The sequence below is a fragment of the Tachysurus vachellii genome, chromosome 3 (genome assembly GCF_030014155.1).
Source record: "Tachysurus vachellii isolate PV-2020 chromosome 3, HZAU_Pvac_v1, whole genome shotgun sequence".
In the NCBI taxonomy this organism is placed as follows: domain Eukaryota; kingdom Metazoa; phylum Chordata; class Actinopteri; order Siluriformes; family Bagridae; genus Tachysurus; species Tachysurus vachellii.
The window spans coordinates 27,148,942-27,165,513 of record NC_083462.1 but is presented as its reverse complement, the minus strand read 5'-3'; the positions used below and the strand labels follow the sequence as shown (position 1 = coordinate 27,165,513).

The window sequence follows — 16,572 nt, the reverse complement described above, 5'->3', positions numbered from 1 at the left end:
CGAACTACCTCGGGTCACGGGGAGCCTGTGCCTATCTCAGGCGTCATCAGGCATCAAGGCAGGATACACCCTGGACAGAGTGCCAACCTATCGCAGGGCACACACACACACTCATTCACTCACACAATCACACACTACGGACAATTTTCCAGAGATGCCAATCAACCTACCATGTATGTCTTTGGACCAGGGGAGGAAACCAGAGTACCCGGAGGAAACCCCCGAGGCACAGGGAGAACATGCAAACTCCACACACACAAGGTGGAGGCGGGAATCTAACCCTGACCCTGGAGGTGTGAGGCGAACGTGCTAACCACTAAGCCACCATGCCCCCCAGCCTCAGTATTATTTATGGATTTAGATGGTACACCAACCAAAGTTTCTCAGCTAACAGTGGTCATGTGGTCAGAAACTGACCTTGATTAACAATTGCAGGGAAATTAGCACACATTGTAAATGGAAAAACATGAGCTATCATGTGGAGCAATGATATTCCATTTGTTACACTCCGACAACCACCATACACTGCAGCAAGGGGTCCCTTTAAATGTAAATTCCAGGGAGTCACAATTTTTAATGACCACACACTATATGGATAGAAGCGTGTGGAAACCTGACCATCACACCCACAATTAGGCCTTCCCAAAACTGTTGCCACTAAGTTTGAAACACAATTGTATTGAGTGTTTCTGTATGCTGTAGCATTAAGCTTTCCTTTAATGGTACAAAGAGGCCTAAACATTCTCTAGCATGACAATGCCCCTGTGCACAAAGCGAGCGTCATGAAGTCATGGTGTGTCAAGGCTGGTGTAAGAACTAAAGTGTGAAGGATGTCCTGACCTCAACCCCAATGAACACCTATGTGATAAAATAGAACAGACCTAGACCCTAGACCTCCTCACTCAATATCAGTCCCTGACTTCACTAATGCTCTTGTGAGTCATTGGACAAATCTTCACACTCACTCACCAAAATCATGTGCAAAACCTTCCCAGAATATTGAGGTTCATTCTAACCACAAAAGTTGATATGATCTGATATGGAACGTTTAACAAACACATATGTATATGTTGCTGAGGTGTCTATATACTCTGGGGCATACAGTGTAGTATAATCCAGTCCAATCGTTGGTATATTAGACTTTTTATTTCATTGTATATAATATAATATATACTATATATAATATAAATAATAATAATAATAATATAATAATATATTAGCTGTTTATTAGAGTTGTGTTTTCTCTTCATGAACTTTCCACTGACAAAACACATCAGGTCCAAGGTAACAGGTTTGGATTGGTCTGTACTATGACACAACAACTCTGTCCTGTCTCTTACATAGTGTTGCTGTGTTTCTAATGTACTGGAGAGAACAGTGTGAAAAACATAAATACTATAATATATTAATAGTGAATTTCCACTACTGTAACAGAATTTTAAACAGTACCACTGGACTATGATACAACTGTCAAGGTTTCTGCTCATTTACATTTATAGCATTTGGCAGACGCCCTTATCCAGAGCGACGTACAAAAGTGCTTAAGTCTCTATCATTGGATACATTAATGCTGGTTCACTAGGTTACATACTTAAGATACCATGAGTCTAAAACACTGTTCAAAGTTTTTATTTTTTTTTTATATACATACATACAACAAATAGGGAAGGAAGTGCTAGTTGAGGTTTTTCATGAATAAGTAGGTCTTCAACCGTCGTTTGAACTCAGCCAGTGACTCAGCTGTCTGGACCACTAGGGGAAGTTCATTCCACCACCTTGGTGCCAGAACAGAAAAGAGTCTTGTAGTATACTTACATCTTACCCTGAGAGATGGTGGAACCAGTCGAGCAGTGCTGGTAGCTCTGAGGGTGCAAGGTGCAGTGTGAGGAGTGATAAGGGCTTTGAGGGAGGAGGTAGCTGGTCCATTTTTGGCTTTGTAGGCAAGCATCAGTGTTTTGAATCTGCCAGTGGAGGTATCACAGCAGAGGAGTGGTATGTGAGATCTTAGGCAGGTTGAAAACAACACAGTAGTGGTGGGTCTATGGTGGCTTGGTAGGTATACAAATACTACCAAGTATTTGGTCCCAGTAAGACCCAGTATTTGTATACCTACCAAGTACACCACATTCACCTAATAAAAGGGTCAGTAAGTATGACTACATTTAAGGTGTATTTGATGAATGTAGTCATACTTATTGACCCCATTGTCAGGTGAACGTGGTGTACGTTTTAGGTATATAAATACTGGGTTTTACTGTGAAAAGAGCCACCATAGACCATAGAATCACTACTGTAACAGAATTTTAACCAGGACCACTAGACTATGATACAACTGTCAATGTTTCTGCTCGGTGGTGGTGGGTCTACGGTCTACTTTCCCAGTAATTGTGCACCACATTCACCTAATAAAAGGGTCAGTAAGTATGACTACATTTAAGGTGTATTTAATATTTAATGAAGTCGTTATGAAGGCAAATCCTCTCCTGAAATCTGTGCAGAGACACATCTCCTCTCACTGCTCTTCAGCCCTTGTGTCATGGAGCAGGTCTGAATGTCCGAAAGAGGGCGACCTCAGCTGCGTCACTACAGACTCTGAAGCGTCTAACGGGAAAAAGAACATATTACAGGACTTGTCTTCTCTTGTTGATGTCAAGACAATCACCAGGAATAAACAAAACCACGGAACATTATATAAACATATGAAGAGTTTTGTTTGTTTCTTTTCCAACCGTGAAGACGTTTTACCTTTCGGCTGTTTACCTCTGGTTAGTCTGTGGGTTTCGTTCCAGCGTTTGTTTTTGTTTTTGAGACACTTTAATTAATAATGTATTCTGAGGGAAAAAAACAAACAAGAAAATCATCCGTCGGTTAGACTTTACGGACCGCGACGTGAACATAAGATGTGTGTATTTGGTAATAATTGTGAAATATTGCACCTCTGTGGTGGCACAGCCAGCATTTTCCCCCATTTTTCCTTTTTTTTATTTATTTATTTATTTATTTTTTTTTAGTATTTGAAAAGCCCCGCCCCTTTAGTGCGTGGTTGGCTTAGAGACGACGCACTAGCAAACGTAAGCACGCTGATTGGTGAGTGGTTTATCCGGCTGCCAATCAGTCGAGGCTGCCCCAGGCGTGCAGTAGCTGGGAAACATAATCATTTGCCGTGGAGTGATCTGACGGAGGGAGAGGGAGTATGTGCGCGCGCGTGCGTGCGAGCGTGAGTGAGTGAGTGAGTGAGTGAGTGAGTGAGTGCGTGTGTTTGCTGTAGCTGGACTGTCGCCGCACTGAACAGCACGCGTGCGAATTTTTGCATGTCAGGAGCGGATGAGGATCCTGTCGCCGGTCATCGGCCGCTGCCCATCTTTCGTCTCTCTCTCCGCTTGTTCCTAATTAATCAGAGGCATGTGGAATTGTGCGAGGATTTCCAACTGGCTCTGCGTAGCGTGCCTGCTGCTGTTCACGACGTGCACCGAGGTGAGGATGCAATTTCGGATCAATTCTCAGATCCTGACCAAAAGTTGACAGGCACGAGCTACTTAATTCGGTCCGGTTTGTGGTTGCTGATTGAATTACGCATGCTCGGACCATGTGATCGTGCGATTCTGATCGTCAAGGTTTCAGATGTGTGAAATTTCGTCTTAACTTAAAAAAAATCTCGAAGGCACCGACGAGCAGTAACGCACGCGGTGGCGGTGGCGCACGAGCCCGAATCCTTGTTAACGATAATAAATAATAATAATAATAAATAATAAAATAAAGCATCTGAAACACAATAAGATGAACAGCAAATGAGTGCGTTTGCCGCTGGAAGGCCTTTTGTTTTTAATGCATGTGATCGTTTTTGATGTTATTTTTAGGTGTCCTGGGCTTCGGGCTATTTCGAGCTGCAGCTGATGAGTGTGGAGAACGTGAACGGGGAGCTGTGGGACGGTGAATGCTGCGACGGCGCGCGCAACACGCGGGACCAGCGGTGCACACGCGACGAGTGCGACACGTACTTTAAAGTGTGTTTAAAGGAGTATCAGAGCGAGGTGACCCCCACCGGCCAATGCAACTTCGGCAGCGGATCTACCGGCGTGTTGGGTGGAAATATATTCTCTTTTAAAAACACTAAGAGCAACAGCAACAAGATCAGCGACGCCGGGAAGATCGTCATCCCGTTCCAGTTTGCGTGGCCGGTAAGTGCGCGCTGTGTTCGACTGTATATAAGGGGAACAAAAAAGACATCATCCGTTCGAGCCTGGTAAAGTTGTGTTAACGTGCTTATTATGATGGGTTTTAGTCGGTCTGGGGTCCCTTCTTGAGGCCACCATGCGCAAGAAGTGTGTGTGTGTGTGTGAGAGAGAGAGAGAGAGCACTGAGATGAATGAAACCCTCGCCTCGAGGTTATCATACGAGACCAGTGACACACATGTACTAGTATGCTTCCTGGACTTCTAAGGTGACTGCATGCCATCTTGCTCAGCCAGGTGCAGCTGCGCCTTGTGTGTGTGTGTGTGAGAGAGAGAGAGAGAGCGCGCGTGTGTGTATGTGAGCTCTAGGGATCTTCTGATTCCTCAGTGAACTTCCATCATTCTGTAGCAACACACACCTGTAGTCTACACCTGAGCGTTTCCTTTTTCCCCCTCCACATTAGCTCAGCATGCATTAAGCAGTGTTGATCTATTCCTTGACTATGTGTATCTGAATCAGGAGGAGCTCGTTCACATCTCGGGTATCAGATGAAAGAGATGTCGCACCTTTTAAACGACCAAAAAAAAGCAAACACACCGTGTAGTATTGGCTGTCCGATTTGGCCGCATGCCCAGACTTTCTGAAATGCTCAGTCTCCCTGACCATGCTGACTTGAACTATCCTGTTTACAGCCACTCCAACATCTTGCCTGTAATACACCTGCTCCACTTTCCACCTGCCCCCATCCTCAAGCTTAATGTGCAAGTTAATGTGTAACTAACTATCAAACTGCTTTATGTGGGTTTTATCACAGCCCTCTTGCTTTGTGTACCTTCCCTAACTTGTGTTATGTTTAGCATGTTTCCCACGCTGGTCAGTCTCAGAAAACCAGATCTCTCTTCCTTTTGTGTGCTGTGTGAAATGTGTATTTGTATGCGGATGTATATACCCGCCTAAGTGCTTCAGTCCGCCCATGATACTTGTACAGTTCCGGCCAATCCTTAACATCCAGAAATTGAATGAGTTCTCCGGTTCTGCCGCATCCGGAAAGGCAATTGATGTGTGCCTAGTGTAACTCCATCCCCTCTTTATTGTAAAGAGATATGAAGCTCCTCTGTCAGGCTTGGATAGTGACTCTGCCACCTGTTGGAGGAGATAATTTGTTCTCACTATTTGCATTTGTGCTTTGCTTTTCCTAGGCTTAGTCTATGATGAGGGTTCAGAGTAGTTATACGCTTCCCAATAACTGGTTTGTTCCTTTAATGGAGAGCTATATTTGTAAGAGGATACTGTAACTGATACATGTAACATAAGAGGTGTGAATTTGCGTGCGCGTGTGTGCACGCATGCATGCATGCGCGCGCGTGTGTGTGTTTTTCCTAACTCCAGCACTGAGTTGTGGTATGATAGGCAAAAATCCTGCACTGATCACATATTAGATAGAAGTGGTGATTTGTAGTGTCCATTCTCATTAGTGGAATCATAATGCAAGTGACTGTTCTTATAGTTCTTATTAGTTCGTGGTTGCGCACAGCAGATACTGTCGCCTGGGCTGCCATGAATCAGGGCTAAAACGGCAGCATCGGCTAGACCTGATTGGGAGCTTGCCGGGCGGTTGCTAGGAGACAGCTACATGGGCCTTTAGTAAACAATTATATGCGGCCCTTGGTGCTCCCTTCCCCCTTAAATGGGCATTCAGTACAGCCACTTGTTCGGGCTTCACCTGGGAAAGAAGGGCTTGAGCCATACTGCTGATTAAACTATTGACCATGCAATTAGCTGGTCACAGCTGGCTACATCTTCAGTCAACAAAAAGCGATAATTGTCCATTTGAAGCAGGTGGCTCTCAAGGAAACTTGTTTAAAGGTTGTGGGTTCAGTAAGTTTTACACAACACTCACTTTCTGTGGAAACCTTTTTGTTGACCTCAACAAAATATTTGCCTTCTGAGTATTATATTTGGCCACGTTTGGTATGATAATAAGAACATGATAAAACTCTTTTATGACTTCTGACTGACTCGTTTGTTGTTTTGTAAACCTGAAAGGCATTTTAAATTCATGTTGAATTGTAATAAAATGAGAAAATGAAGAGTTAATAAAACCTCATTCTGCAATATATTAATATGTTGATTAGATTTATAATAATTTTTTTTTTTCGCCAGCAAACTCCAAATTTAAAAACAAACCTAAAATTAGTGCTTCACATGTGTTTCTAGTTTTGTACCATTTTCTGTTTTTAAAAAAGCTTTTACTTATTGTTTTCTTATGGTGATCTAATGTAGTCATTTAACAAGTCTTGGATCCGGAGGAGTCTCATACTAAAGATTTTTTTTCCTGCACTTTCTTCTCTTTCTTACCTATGAAACAAAATGGTTTTGTTCTACTACCTCACTAAACTTTTCTTGCGACCAGAGGCTATGTTGCTTTTGTGTCGTCCCATGAAATGGAGGAAAGGACAATTAATGGTAGCATTTTTCCGCCCCTGAATGCTTCAGTCATGGAAGAGATATTTTTAGGAGCTGAAAGATTGAGCCAATTAGAAATCGGTGTGCCCAACGGTGACTTACTCAACAGCCTCCAAAGTTTTTCACTTTTACCTTAGGTTTAGGGAAGGCATTTAGGGTTTTCCTGGCATCTGGTGCCTCTTCATCTTTAACTGTTAATATTAAAGGCATATGTAGTGCATCAATACTTAAGTCTGGTTTCTGGTCTCCAGCTGAAACACTCCTAATGCAGTATAGAGAGAGAGAGAGAGAGAGAGAGAGAGAAGGAATTTCTGAATATTTTGGAAGAGTACAGGCCAGCCACCTCCCACTCCACCACTCCTACATGGTGTGTGCTTTAAAACAAAGAACACACTCCTTTTAGAGACCGTCTTTGGCACGATGCTTTCCTAGTCCTTGCCAAAACATGATCAATCGATTAAGTGGTGTCTCGGTTAATTTAAGGAACAATATATATTGCAGTTAGGAGGGAAAATTCCAACATGAGATTCCTACAAGGTCATGATGTTTGAAGAACTGGAGAACGTTTATAGCATTTAGCCAGCTTACTTCACCAGAGCTACTTACAGAACTACTTTTTAGCCTCTTTCACAAAAGCATCAGATTGGATCTCCTCTCTATGACCGATACCTTCTTCAGCATTCAGAAATGCTTGTCTTGTGTTTAATTTTGGGAAATTTCCAAGCTCTTACAGTTAATTAGGAGGCTTTCAAAAACATGTGGTCAAGAAATTTGGCATTCTGTAAGCCTTTGTGGTAAGAAGGTGGGAGTGAGGACTGACCACAGGGCAACCATTGGTTTAAACTCTGATGCTACAGTGCGACAATCTCCTTCTTCACATCTAACTGGGCAAATACCTCTTTAAAAATTGCTTCTGCCTGGAATGCAGTATTTGCAGGAGCTTGCTCCGTGCAGGAGCTTGGCACTGTTCCTTGCTTTCAACTTATTGGCATGCTCTGGTTGAGTTGGATTTGTTTTGCCATGTCTGTTTTGGGGTATTTGCTGATGCAGATAGGCTACGTATGCCTGTGATTGTGCACGACTAATACAGTATACGTGTGTGGCGCTTCCTGTGGGGATATGAACCCTGAGCAGGTGCACTGCTGTAATTAAAGTGCATTAGTGCACGGCCAGTTTTTAATTCCCACTTGACCCCTGAACCTGCTGGAAATGATAATGATGATAATGGAGCTTTGGTTGGCGTCAGCATGGTTGTAACCAGGCTTCTTAAAGCTACTGTAACTAGGTCACTTGTATTTAAGACTTCTCTTAGACTGGCTTGTCGCACTAGAATTTTTACCAGGGGAGACCAGTTTAATGAAGGTGGTGTTTCTGGGCTGGTTGGAGATGCAGAAATGAGGTTAATGAGTAAAATTGTAGCTGTAACTGGTTGTCAGAACCAAGAACCTTTGCTGATCTTCAGCTAGTTCTCAGGAGCATCAGGCAGCAGCTGTGTTTGATTCCCCATTGAGTAATGATAATACTACAACTGTTTGTAAAATTATCATTGGGTTCCTGATATTAGATTTTATCAGGAGGTTAAGGGCTATTCTAAGCTGGTTGCTGGGGTTTGGTGGCGCTCAGCAACAGGTCACGCTCGCTGCAGCTGATGGGAATGCTACACGACCCTCCTCTTTCTTATCTCTATGCATCTCTATCACTTCCGTCTCCACCTATTATTCTAGCAGGTTCTGAATGTTTAGTCCTGGCTTCTGGCTCTAACACTCATTAGAATGGTGTGCTCTGTTGTTTTATACTGCACCCTTGTCTCAAGAGTGCTCCTTATCTTTGAGAACTTTGTGGCACCTTTCTGTGTACATGCATGTGTGTGGCCTTTTCTAGTTCATTAGGAGAAGGGGAGGGGAATGTTGTGTTGTTCGAGCATATGCCAGTGGTCTTGTTGGCATAGTAGCGGAATGCTAAATGGGGCGTGTGTGTATACACATACTTGAAAACACCTTAGACTGGTCACACTCTTTGCCAGTAAGTCACTTTTTCAGTTTGTTGGCATAGACTCTCACTGTTTAAAACACAAACACACTACCTTGGATGTGTGTGTGGTTAACAAAATGAATTGTATTTGGGCCTTGTGCTTCTGTATTGTTCCCAGTGGAACTCAACCCCAGTGAAGGGGCAAGCTGAAAGAAGGGTGGTTCCGATGGACGAATATCATTACCAGCTTCAGGGCCCACAGTACATGTCGGGCTGTGTGTCCCTGCCTCACAGGCACACAAAGACCCTTAACAAAGCTATTGTCTGTCTTTGTGCCCTGGAAGCCTTGCGGAAAATGGCAATTGTCAAAGTTGGAACAAGAGTCACAGCAAATGAGCTAATTTGCTGGGGCCTCTATGGCTTTTTGCTGATTTAGGCTGTGCCATGTGGATTTCCAATAGTTCCCTGGCGTTCAGGACTAATTAGAAATCGAGATGTTTACCGGGGGATTTTCATTTTATTTAAGAAGGATTGCAGAGATTTTGAAAGTGTTGACGGAGACCATGAGATTGACAACAGGAACTAAGGTATACTGTACATTGCTTTTTTTTTGGTAGTGCTGTCTGATGGGACAGAGCTTTTCTTATGGCCTGGGAGTGAAGGCCTAGTAAAGAAGGTTCTGGAACGTATGGAAAAGTGTGTAATCTATATCTGATTTTCAGATCTTGAAAAACTGACAATCTAGTATACATTTTGGAAATTCTGTATAGTCTGGTTTCAAACTAATACAGAACAATTATGTTATACCTAGACTTTATTTTCTGCACTAACGAAGCTTCTCTAATGCATTTCATTTGTTCTTTTTTTTTTTTTTTTTTTTTTTTTTAATGATGCTGTTAACACTCTTTAAAAATTAGCAAGAGAACCAAAAATAGAAAGGCAGAGACTCTTAAAAAGTTTGGATTTTTCTCACAAGGAAAGGGCGAGAAGAATGTACAGACCCCTTCTTTCCACATGGTTCCCATAGGACTGACATGAGCCATTTCTGTTTGCCATTTACTTTGATGTGGCCCCATCTGTCTACCTTTCTCTTGCCCTATTATTACCTGAGCTGTAGGAACCCTCTGAAGCAGACACAAATTAGGCTGCTCCAGTTTAATGCAGTCTTCTTGGAAAATATGTGGGGCTGTTAATGTGAAAAGGTTGAGCCTGTGCTTGTGTGTGAAAGCGGTAGAATTGGTACGTAATGGATGGTTATGAAGTTAGCCCCTTGTATTTCTTTCAAGCACCTCAGAGATGAATTTCAGTTCAACCTGTCTGCCCCTTGCATGTTTGGGACCTCGGAGTCTGAGTGTAGGAGGAGACAGCGTGATTGATTATAGCACGCTGTTTTCTTCCTTCCCTTCCCACCATTGACGACATAATGTCATCAACGTCGAACTAACCTATGACCCCGCTGACATCCTTAGCCCTTCTCTTCTTGACACAACTCAAGTTTCAACTCCACAGACACAACCATGGCCTTGTGCTGACTATAGTGGCTGACACGCCTTCTTCATGACATTCACTGAGGGCCATTGAGCGCAAATTGTACATATTAGCATATAGGCTAGGTTTTTATTTTTTTTTTCCCTGGGATACAGAGAGATCAGACTTGGTAGTCATGGTAGGCTGTTCTAGTCAAGCCCCATAAATTTCCACTAAGGGGGATGGCAGTCTGCTCCACAAAAGAGATGGGCGTACTGCCCTAAATGTGTTAAATGAACCAACTACAATACACTGAGCTCAGTACAATTAATAGCCTTGTTATAGTTTCATTCTGAACATAGAGGTACTGGAAGAATGGAACTTGTGTTTGCCCTGAGATTTTATTATGTTTGATCCGATATGGTTCTGTGTAGTTCTTAACAGCCTACACCCCTAGACTTTGGTTTAGCCAGGGTTTAGCTCTCAATGCTAAAATGCTCTACTGTGGTCCTGAGAAGCAGCCTCTAGCAATTGGTTCTGGTCCACCACACTATTTAGAAAAAGTAAAGAAAAATTCATTGCATTTCCAGAACATTATTGTAAGGACTCCTCACAATCTAATGAACAGGGAACATTCTCATCTCTGGGCACAAGACAAAAAACCTTTCAGCAGGGTGTAATTGGCATGGTGGTGTCACACATTTGGCTGTAATTGCTGTATATTGGCCACTGGATCTCTCGGCTCAGGGTGGCCCACTTAGTCTGTGTCAGTGGATAGGAAATTTGGAAAGCATGGATAGATGTCTCAGATTAATGAAGATTACATGCTGTAATTACTCAGCCTAGGATGAATAAATACCATGCTAGCCCTCAGTGGGCAATCTATCAAAAAGTGCCAGTGGAGCCAGGCAATAATAATAAAAGTGCGTAACTTCTGCCAGGTTGTAATCCACATGAGTCGCTGTCCACCAATATGGATCGGAAATAAATCACCTTTGCAAGGTTCTGAATCCCCTTAGTTCTGAATCCCCACAGTCTTTCTGGGGTGTTACAGGAAGATGCAGCCAAGTGGAGCATGAGTGGGAGGACCGTGGGATCCTGATGTGTCGACCACAGGAAGTGTGTCCATTCTCACAATTCCTCCTGTTAATAGAAGCCAGCAAATTAACCATTCTTCCTGTCTTCCTGGTAAGAGTTACTCCGGTATTAAGACATGTGCTCGTTTTCTCCCACCTGTCCTGTTAAAGATTGTCCATAGACCACTTATGCAAGTCCCCTCTCCTCTGGGTGTCTGTGGGATTGGGTTATAGGCTTGCTCTGGATAAGGCATGGGAAAGCTCTTGGGTCGCGTGACCTAACGCTCAACATGATCAGAATGACCTTTACACAATCACCATGGTGAGAAGTGCTTGACTGGATGTCACTTGGTAGTGACAGGAGTGCCAGAGGGAAAGCACCTTGCCTTTTTGCAAGTTGATGAAATGCTTCATGCTACTTTGGATGTGGTGTTTCAAATTCAGAGCAAACAATGATTTGCTTAAATCATTGTAGCCTCCACAGAAACGTCTATAGATTTGAGTGACAGCGTATGTGAGTGTGTGTGTGTGTGTGTGTGTGTGTGTGTGTGTGAGCTCACTGCAGGTTAGCCCTGCCACACAGGAGGGTTTTTGAAGCCGATGAGATCCCTGATGAGAGGTCTCAGGGGTCAGCCAGAGCCTCACTCCCTACAGCCCCCACTAATTTCAGCTTTACCCTTATATCCCACCCTCTGCAGAGCCCAACCCCCTACCGTGGGAAGCTGCACCTGTGGCTCCTTTCACCACCCACACCCACATACATCATGCATGGCTGATCAATATTATCCTTTTCCGTAGTTTCCTTCACATTTTCAGGATAATAAGGTACACCAGAGTTTGTACAGGTGCTGTTGGCTGAAGTAGTATCAGAGGTTTCGTTTGTTCAGTCGGTCTCTATCTTACAAGCAAGCTGCTGCTGTCAATCCACTGCATAGTCTTGGAATGAAAAAAAGGTTGTATTCTTATTAAACGTTAATAGCTGATGTAAATGGAATACCTTATTTCAACCCCCGTAGATTTTTCTCAGTACAGAGAGAAAATGGGTTAATAATAGGGAAGGAGGTCATGATTAGTTAAGGGTTTGATAAGGGCATGATAAGGGTTTAAATTGGAGTTCATCTATTCCAGTTAATCTCCATCAGCTTGTTCTCATTTATCAGGCTCCTTAATCAGGGATGTCATGAAATAGACAGATGTCTAAAAATACTCTGTTTTTAAGTGAGATGGCTCTTGTCTGCAAGGATGTCTATTTTGAGGTTTTGTCTGTGTTGCTATAGGAATGTGTATGGAGAGTCCAGAGACTTTGGCTGATGACTTGTCTCAGGACTGGATTTTGGATAGAAGCCTTTGTTGAATGGTCACCTCCCCCATCTCCTTTATCCTCATCCAGTCGTTTGTGGGCAGCTGTCACATAATCCAGCTAATCAGAGACATGGTGTGTGGGAACAGGACTGTCCCAAGCACCACTCGCACTCTATCAGTGTGACTTTCCCACTTTTTCTGATCGCCCCTTCCTGACACTACTGATTGTGATCTTACTAATACATTCTCATATGTTCTCGGGGATGGGCAGGGAGTGCGGAAGCTTTAGAAGACGATCTACATCCATGACAATTAATCCGTAAAACACATCAGGAAGATGCGTGGAGTCTGTATTCCCAGCCCTCCCCCAACCGCCTTGCCATTCTGACCTTTAAAAACCTATGCTGATGCTGTTAATCTTATACTGCATAATCCAGACTATCTATCTAGTGTGTCCCATATCCCATATAGGACTGGCTTCATATCTCAATGCTCATCCCATCCTACGTTCAAACAGTGTTTAAAAATCATATTACTCTAGTCACATCTAAACGACTGTTTCTTTGTACCGATACAGAACACCTTTCGTGTCAAAATTCAGAAAACATGTATATACAGGACACTCATCCTAAGCGGTTCACTAGAGCTGGCAGCCATGAAGCAGCTGTTTTGGTCCTGTGGTGGTGAGCCATTAAAGGTGCAGTGGCACTCAGTGGCTTGCTTAAAGATCATGCCAGCATTATTTAGCATCTCTTTTCTCCATCCTTACAGACAAGTGCATTACGCCAGCACTACTGTCTCATTTGGTTATGTGGGGGTTAGTTTCAATTGACATTTGAGTCTACTGAATACTGCAAGAACTTTGGAAATCATTTCACTGCACAGGAAGTGAAAGGAATCTAAAGCTCAGTGTGGGTCTGAACGAATATTGATTAAGATCTGGACTTAATTTGATTTTGGTCACTAATTGGCTTTTGTAGTTCAAGTACAGATTAGCATGACTACATTTATTGTGTGTATCAGCATGTACAATCCATCTCAGAAGAAAGTCTATATTCTCAAATTCTGATTCTCAGAGATTTTGTACAGTGTGTTATAGTGATATGTTTTACCTGTTCTCTCTCTCTCTCTCTCTCTCTCTCTCTCTCTCTCTCTCTGTGTCTCTGTCTCTGTCTCTGTCTCTCTCTCTCTGTGTGTGTGTGTAACCTGACTATTTTATTATTATCTTATGGATTTTGTCTTCCTCATTTCAGAGCAATGTAGGCGTAATCGCCCTGTGTCTCCTTCTTCGGGTTACATTTGGGACCTGACCCTTTTTTTTTTTTGCCCCACCACTGAAAGCAGTGGAGGATGTGTAATGCATCCTATATACCTCTTATATATATGCTGATGTTGACTGTATGTGTGTTTCTCTCCTCTACAGCGATCCTACACACTCATTCTGGAGGCCTGGGACTGGGACAATACCACTCAAAACAGTGAGTACAATTTCCTTCTTGTTCTGATATACAGTAGCAGGTGTATGTCATGTACAGTATAATCAGTTGGACTACTATTTTGTGAGAGTATGTTGATTTTGGGATGGTATATTTTGGTGTTAGCCTTGATGGTCTAATGGTAATTATACAAGCATGCAAGCCTAAAATCTGTCTGTGTGGATGTGTGTGTGTGTGGTGTTTTCCTTTCTTTCCTTCTTTGACGTGGTGCATGTCCATATAAAATAGGATTTCATGGTGGGAAATTTTGCGTGGCATCAGCAGCTAATTGGTTTGTGCAGTGTGGCGTTAACAAATAATTATTTGCTAGTAGTATATTTCATTAGTGGTTATGTAGCTCAATTCTATTTTAAAGTACATAAGAAAACTTTCCCATCAATTTCCCAAAACTTTCCCAACATTCCCAAAACTTTCCGTATTGAAGAGGAAGTGATGTCATTTCCAAAACTGAGTTGTCTATCACATGCTCAAAATGTCAAATAAATAAATGTAATAATTAAAAAAAAATACAGACTCAAGACTGTTACTGTTTTGTAACAGCTGAAGGAGTGTTGCCAGGAGGGAAATTTGTTGTGAACAAAAACCTGTGAGAAATCCTCTTTTTAGATGATTCATAAACAGTAATCTTCCTGTGAGCTGTACTGTAGGCCCTATGAGTGGAGAAGTGTGTGCTGTGTGGGTGGGTGTGGGATGGCACAATTTCAGGAGTCAACTTCTTGACAGGAAACATTTTTAAGACTCTAGAAGTACAAAAAAAAAATCTGTAAACATATAAATGTTCATTACTTCTGCTTAATTAGTTAGGATTTTAAAAGAAAAGCGCCGACCTGTAGGAAGGCACATAAAACACATGCATCAAGTTTAACAACCATTGCATAAGTTCATCACGGGTTGTAAACATCCGTAATAGTAACTTTCCGGGATTTATGTTCACTTCTGCTATTCTGTGTCCTCTAAATCTTTAAGCAAACTGAACGAGAACAGCAACAATAGCATTAGTAGTTTGAGTAGTTTTCGAGAAGGAGCCGTCCTATAAAACAGGACTACGCTTACCAAAGTCACTGAAGCTCACAGAGGCTCATCACGTTACTGTTCCAGTTTCTGATTACAGTGCAAGAAGTAGGTTGTCAAGCCATGAGGAATTCATGTGCTACATCATCCTCAACACTTTCAAAGAATTACTCTGCTTGTGATTAAACCCGGAACTGGAATTCTAAAATGGCTCGATCAGTTTGCTCTCAAAATGCAGCATAATGAACTGATGTTGACCCTTACTGTAGTCAGTAGAGTAAATCTAGCTGGTAATTATTTACCTGCATTGACTAAAGTCTTTACCATTAGAAGCATCTCATTGCTTATAGTGTGTATAATAGTGTGCATGTTCTGTTTGCTTTTCTAACTCCTCTCATTCTATTTAAGTTTCTGTTTCTTGTTTTTTTTTTTTTAATTTTAATAAATATTTGAATATTTGTAACAAACATGTTTTTGTCCCAGCTTATCCCATTTACCAGCGATAATTATCAGCTAATTAATGTATACAGTTGCTTCATATTGTCAATGCTTATTTTTATAGCAGAGAAATGCACATTTAAGTGAAAACGCACCATTGTGTAACGAACATGCTTGGAAACTTAGAGAGCTGTTAGCCGTGTGTCACTCTCTTTTGTCATAATGTTTATCTAGCACAAAGCTCAATGAAGGTGTAGACTAGAGTTAGGTCTTAATAGTTTTTATACATTTAAACTGGATCAATTCAAGCCTATTTATTTTGGGGAATTCTTTAAGGGGGGGCACGGTGGCTTAGTGGTTAGCACGTTCGCCTCACACCTCCAGGGTTGGGGGTTCGATTCCCGCCTCCTCCTTGTGTGTGTGGAGTTTGCATGTTCTCCCTGTGCCTCGGGGGTTTCCTCCGGGTACTCCGGTTTCCTCCCCTGGTCCAAAGACATGCATGGTAGGTTGATTGGCAGCTCTGGAAAAATTGTCCGTAGTGTGTGATTGCGTGAGTCAATGAGATTGTGTGTGTGCCCTGCGATGGGTTGGCACTCCGTCCAGGGTGTATCCTGCCTTGATGCCCGATGACGCCTGAGATAGGCACAGGCTCCCCGTGACCCGAGGTAGTTCGGATAAGCGGTAGAAGATGAATGAATGAATGAATTCTTTAAGGGAAACTTGTTACTAAACATGTACCCGTTTTCTTGTGTTCGTATCGCTTCCTTGTGCAGTGGTGCCTTGTATCAATATTTGTTGATTTGCGCCAGGCCACCATTGTAAATACGATTACAACAATATTTATGAATATATGGAAAATGAATTGCATAGCCTTAAATGAGATATATACATGATTCCAGAAACATCTGACCATCATGTCTATTTGTGCCATCCTGTGCCGGATTTAGTTCCTGTTTGCTGCTGTTATAGCCATCGCACTTCCATGAAGGGTTTCCACTATATCCTGAAGTGTGGTTCAAAGTGAGGGAGGTTAGGCGCTGATGTTAGGCCGAGGGTTCTGGGAGATCTCTGCATTCCTGTTCATTCCAAAAGTGTTCAGTGGTGTTTAGGTCAGTGCTCTCTGCAGGACACTCAAGTACTGTACTTCCACTCCATCCTTGTCAAACCATGTC

The 16,572-nt window shown here is 42.5% G+C and overlaps 1 protein-coding gene and 1 long non-coding RNA gene across 3 annotated transcripts in view; one reads left to right on the top strand and one right to left on the bottom strand.

Annotated features, from left to right (window-relative positions):
- Positions 1–1,619: 1,619 nt before the first annotated feature.
- LOC132842335 (uncharacterized) lies at positions 1,620–2,987 on the bottom strand. The gene is made up of 3 exons (XR_009648018.1): positions 2,937–2,987; positions 2,746–2,831; positions 1,620–2,601 (listed from the first exon to the last, which is right to left on the bottom strand). It is a non-coding gene; the product is annotated as an uncharacterized LOC132842335 (long non-coding RNA).
- Positions 2,988–3,133: 146 nt separating this feature from the next.
- jag2b (jagged canonical Notch ligand 2b) overlaps positions 3,134–16,572 on the top strand; it is a 36,358-nt gene continuing 22,919 nt past the window's right edge. For both annotated transcript variants that reach the window (XM_060866539.1, XM_060866538.1), the window contains exons 1-3: positions 3,134–3,474; positions 3,858–4,178; positions 13,879–13,933. In XM_060866539.1, coding sequence (XP_060722522.1) covers positions 3,403–3,474; positions 3,858–4,178; positions 13,879–13,933 — 448 coding nt within the window. In that variant the 5' untranslated portion in view covers positions 3,134–3,402. The remainder of the gene's footprint in view (positions 3,475–3,857; positions 4,179–13,878; positions 13,934–16,572) is intronic.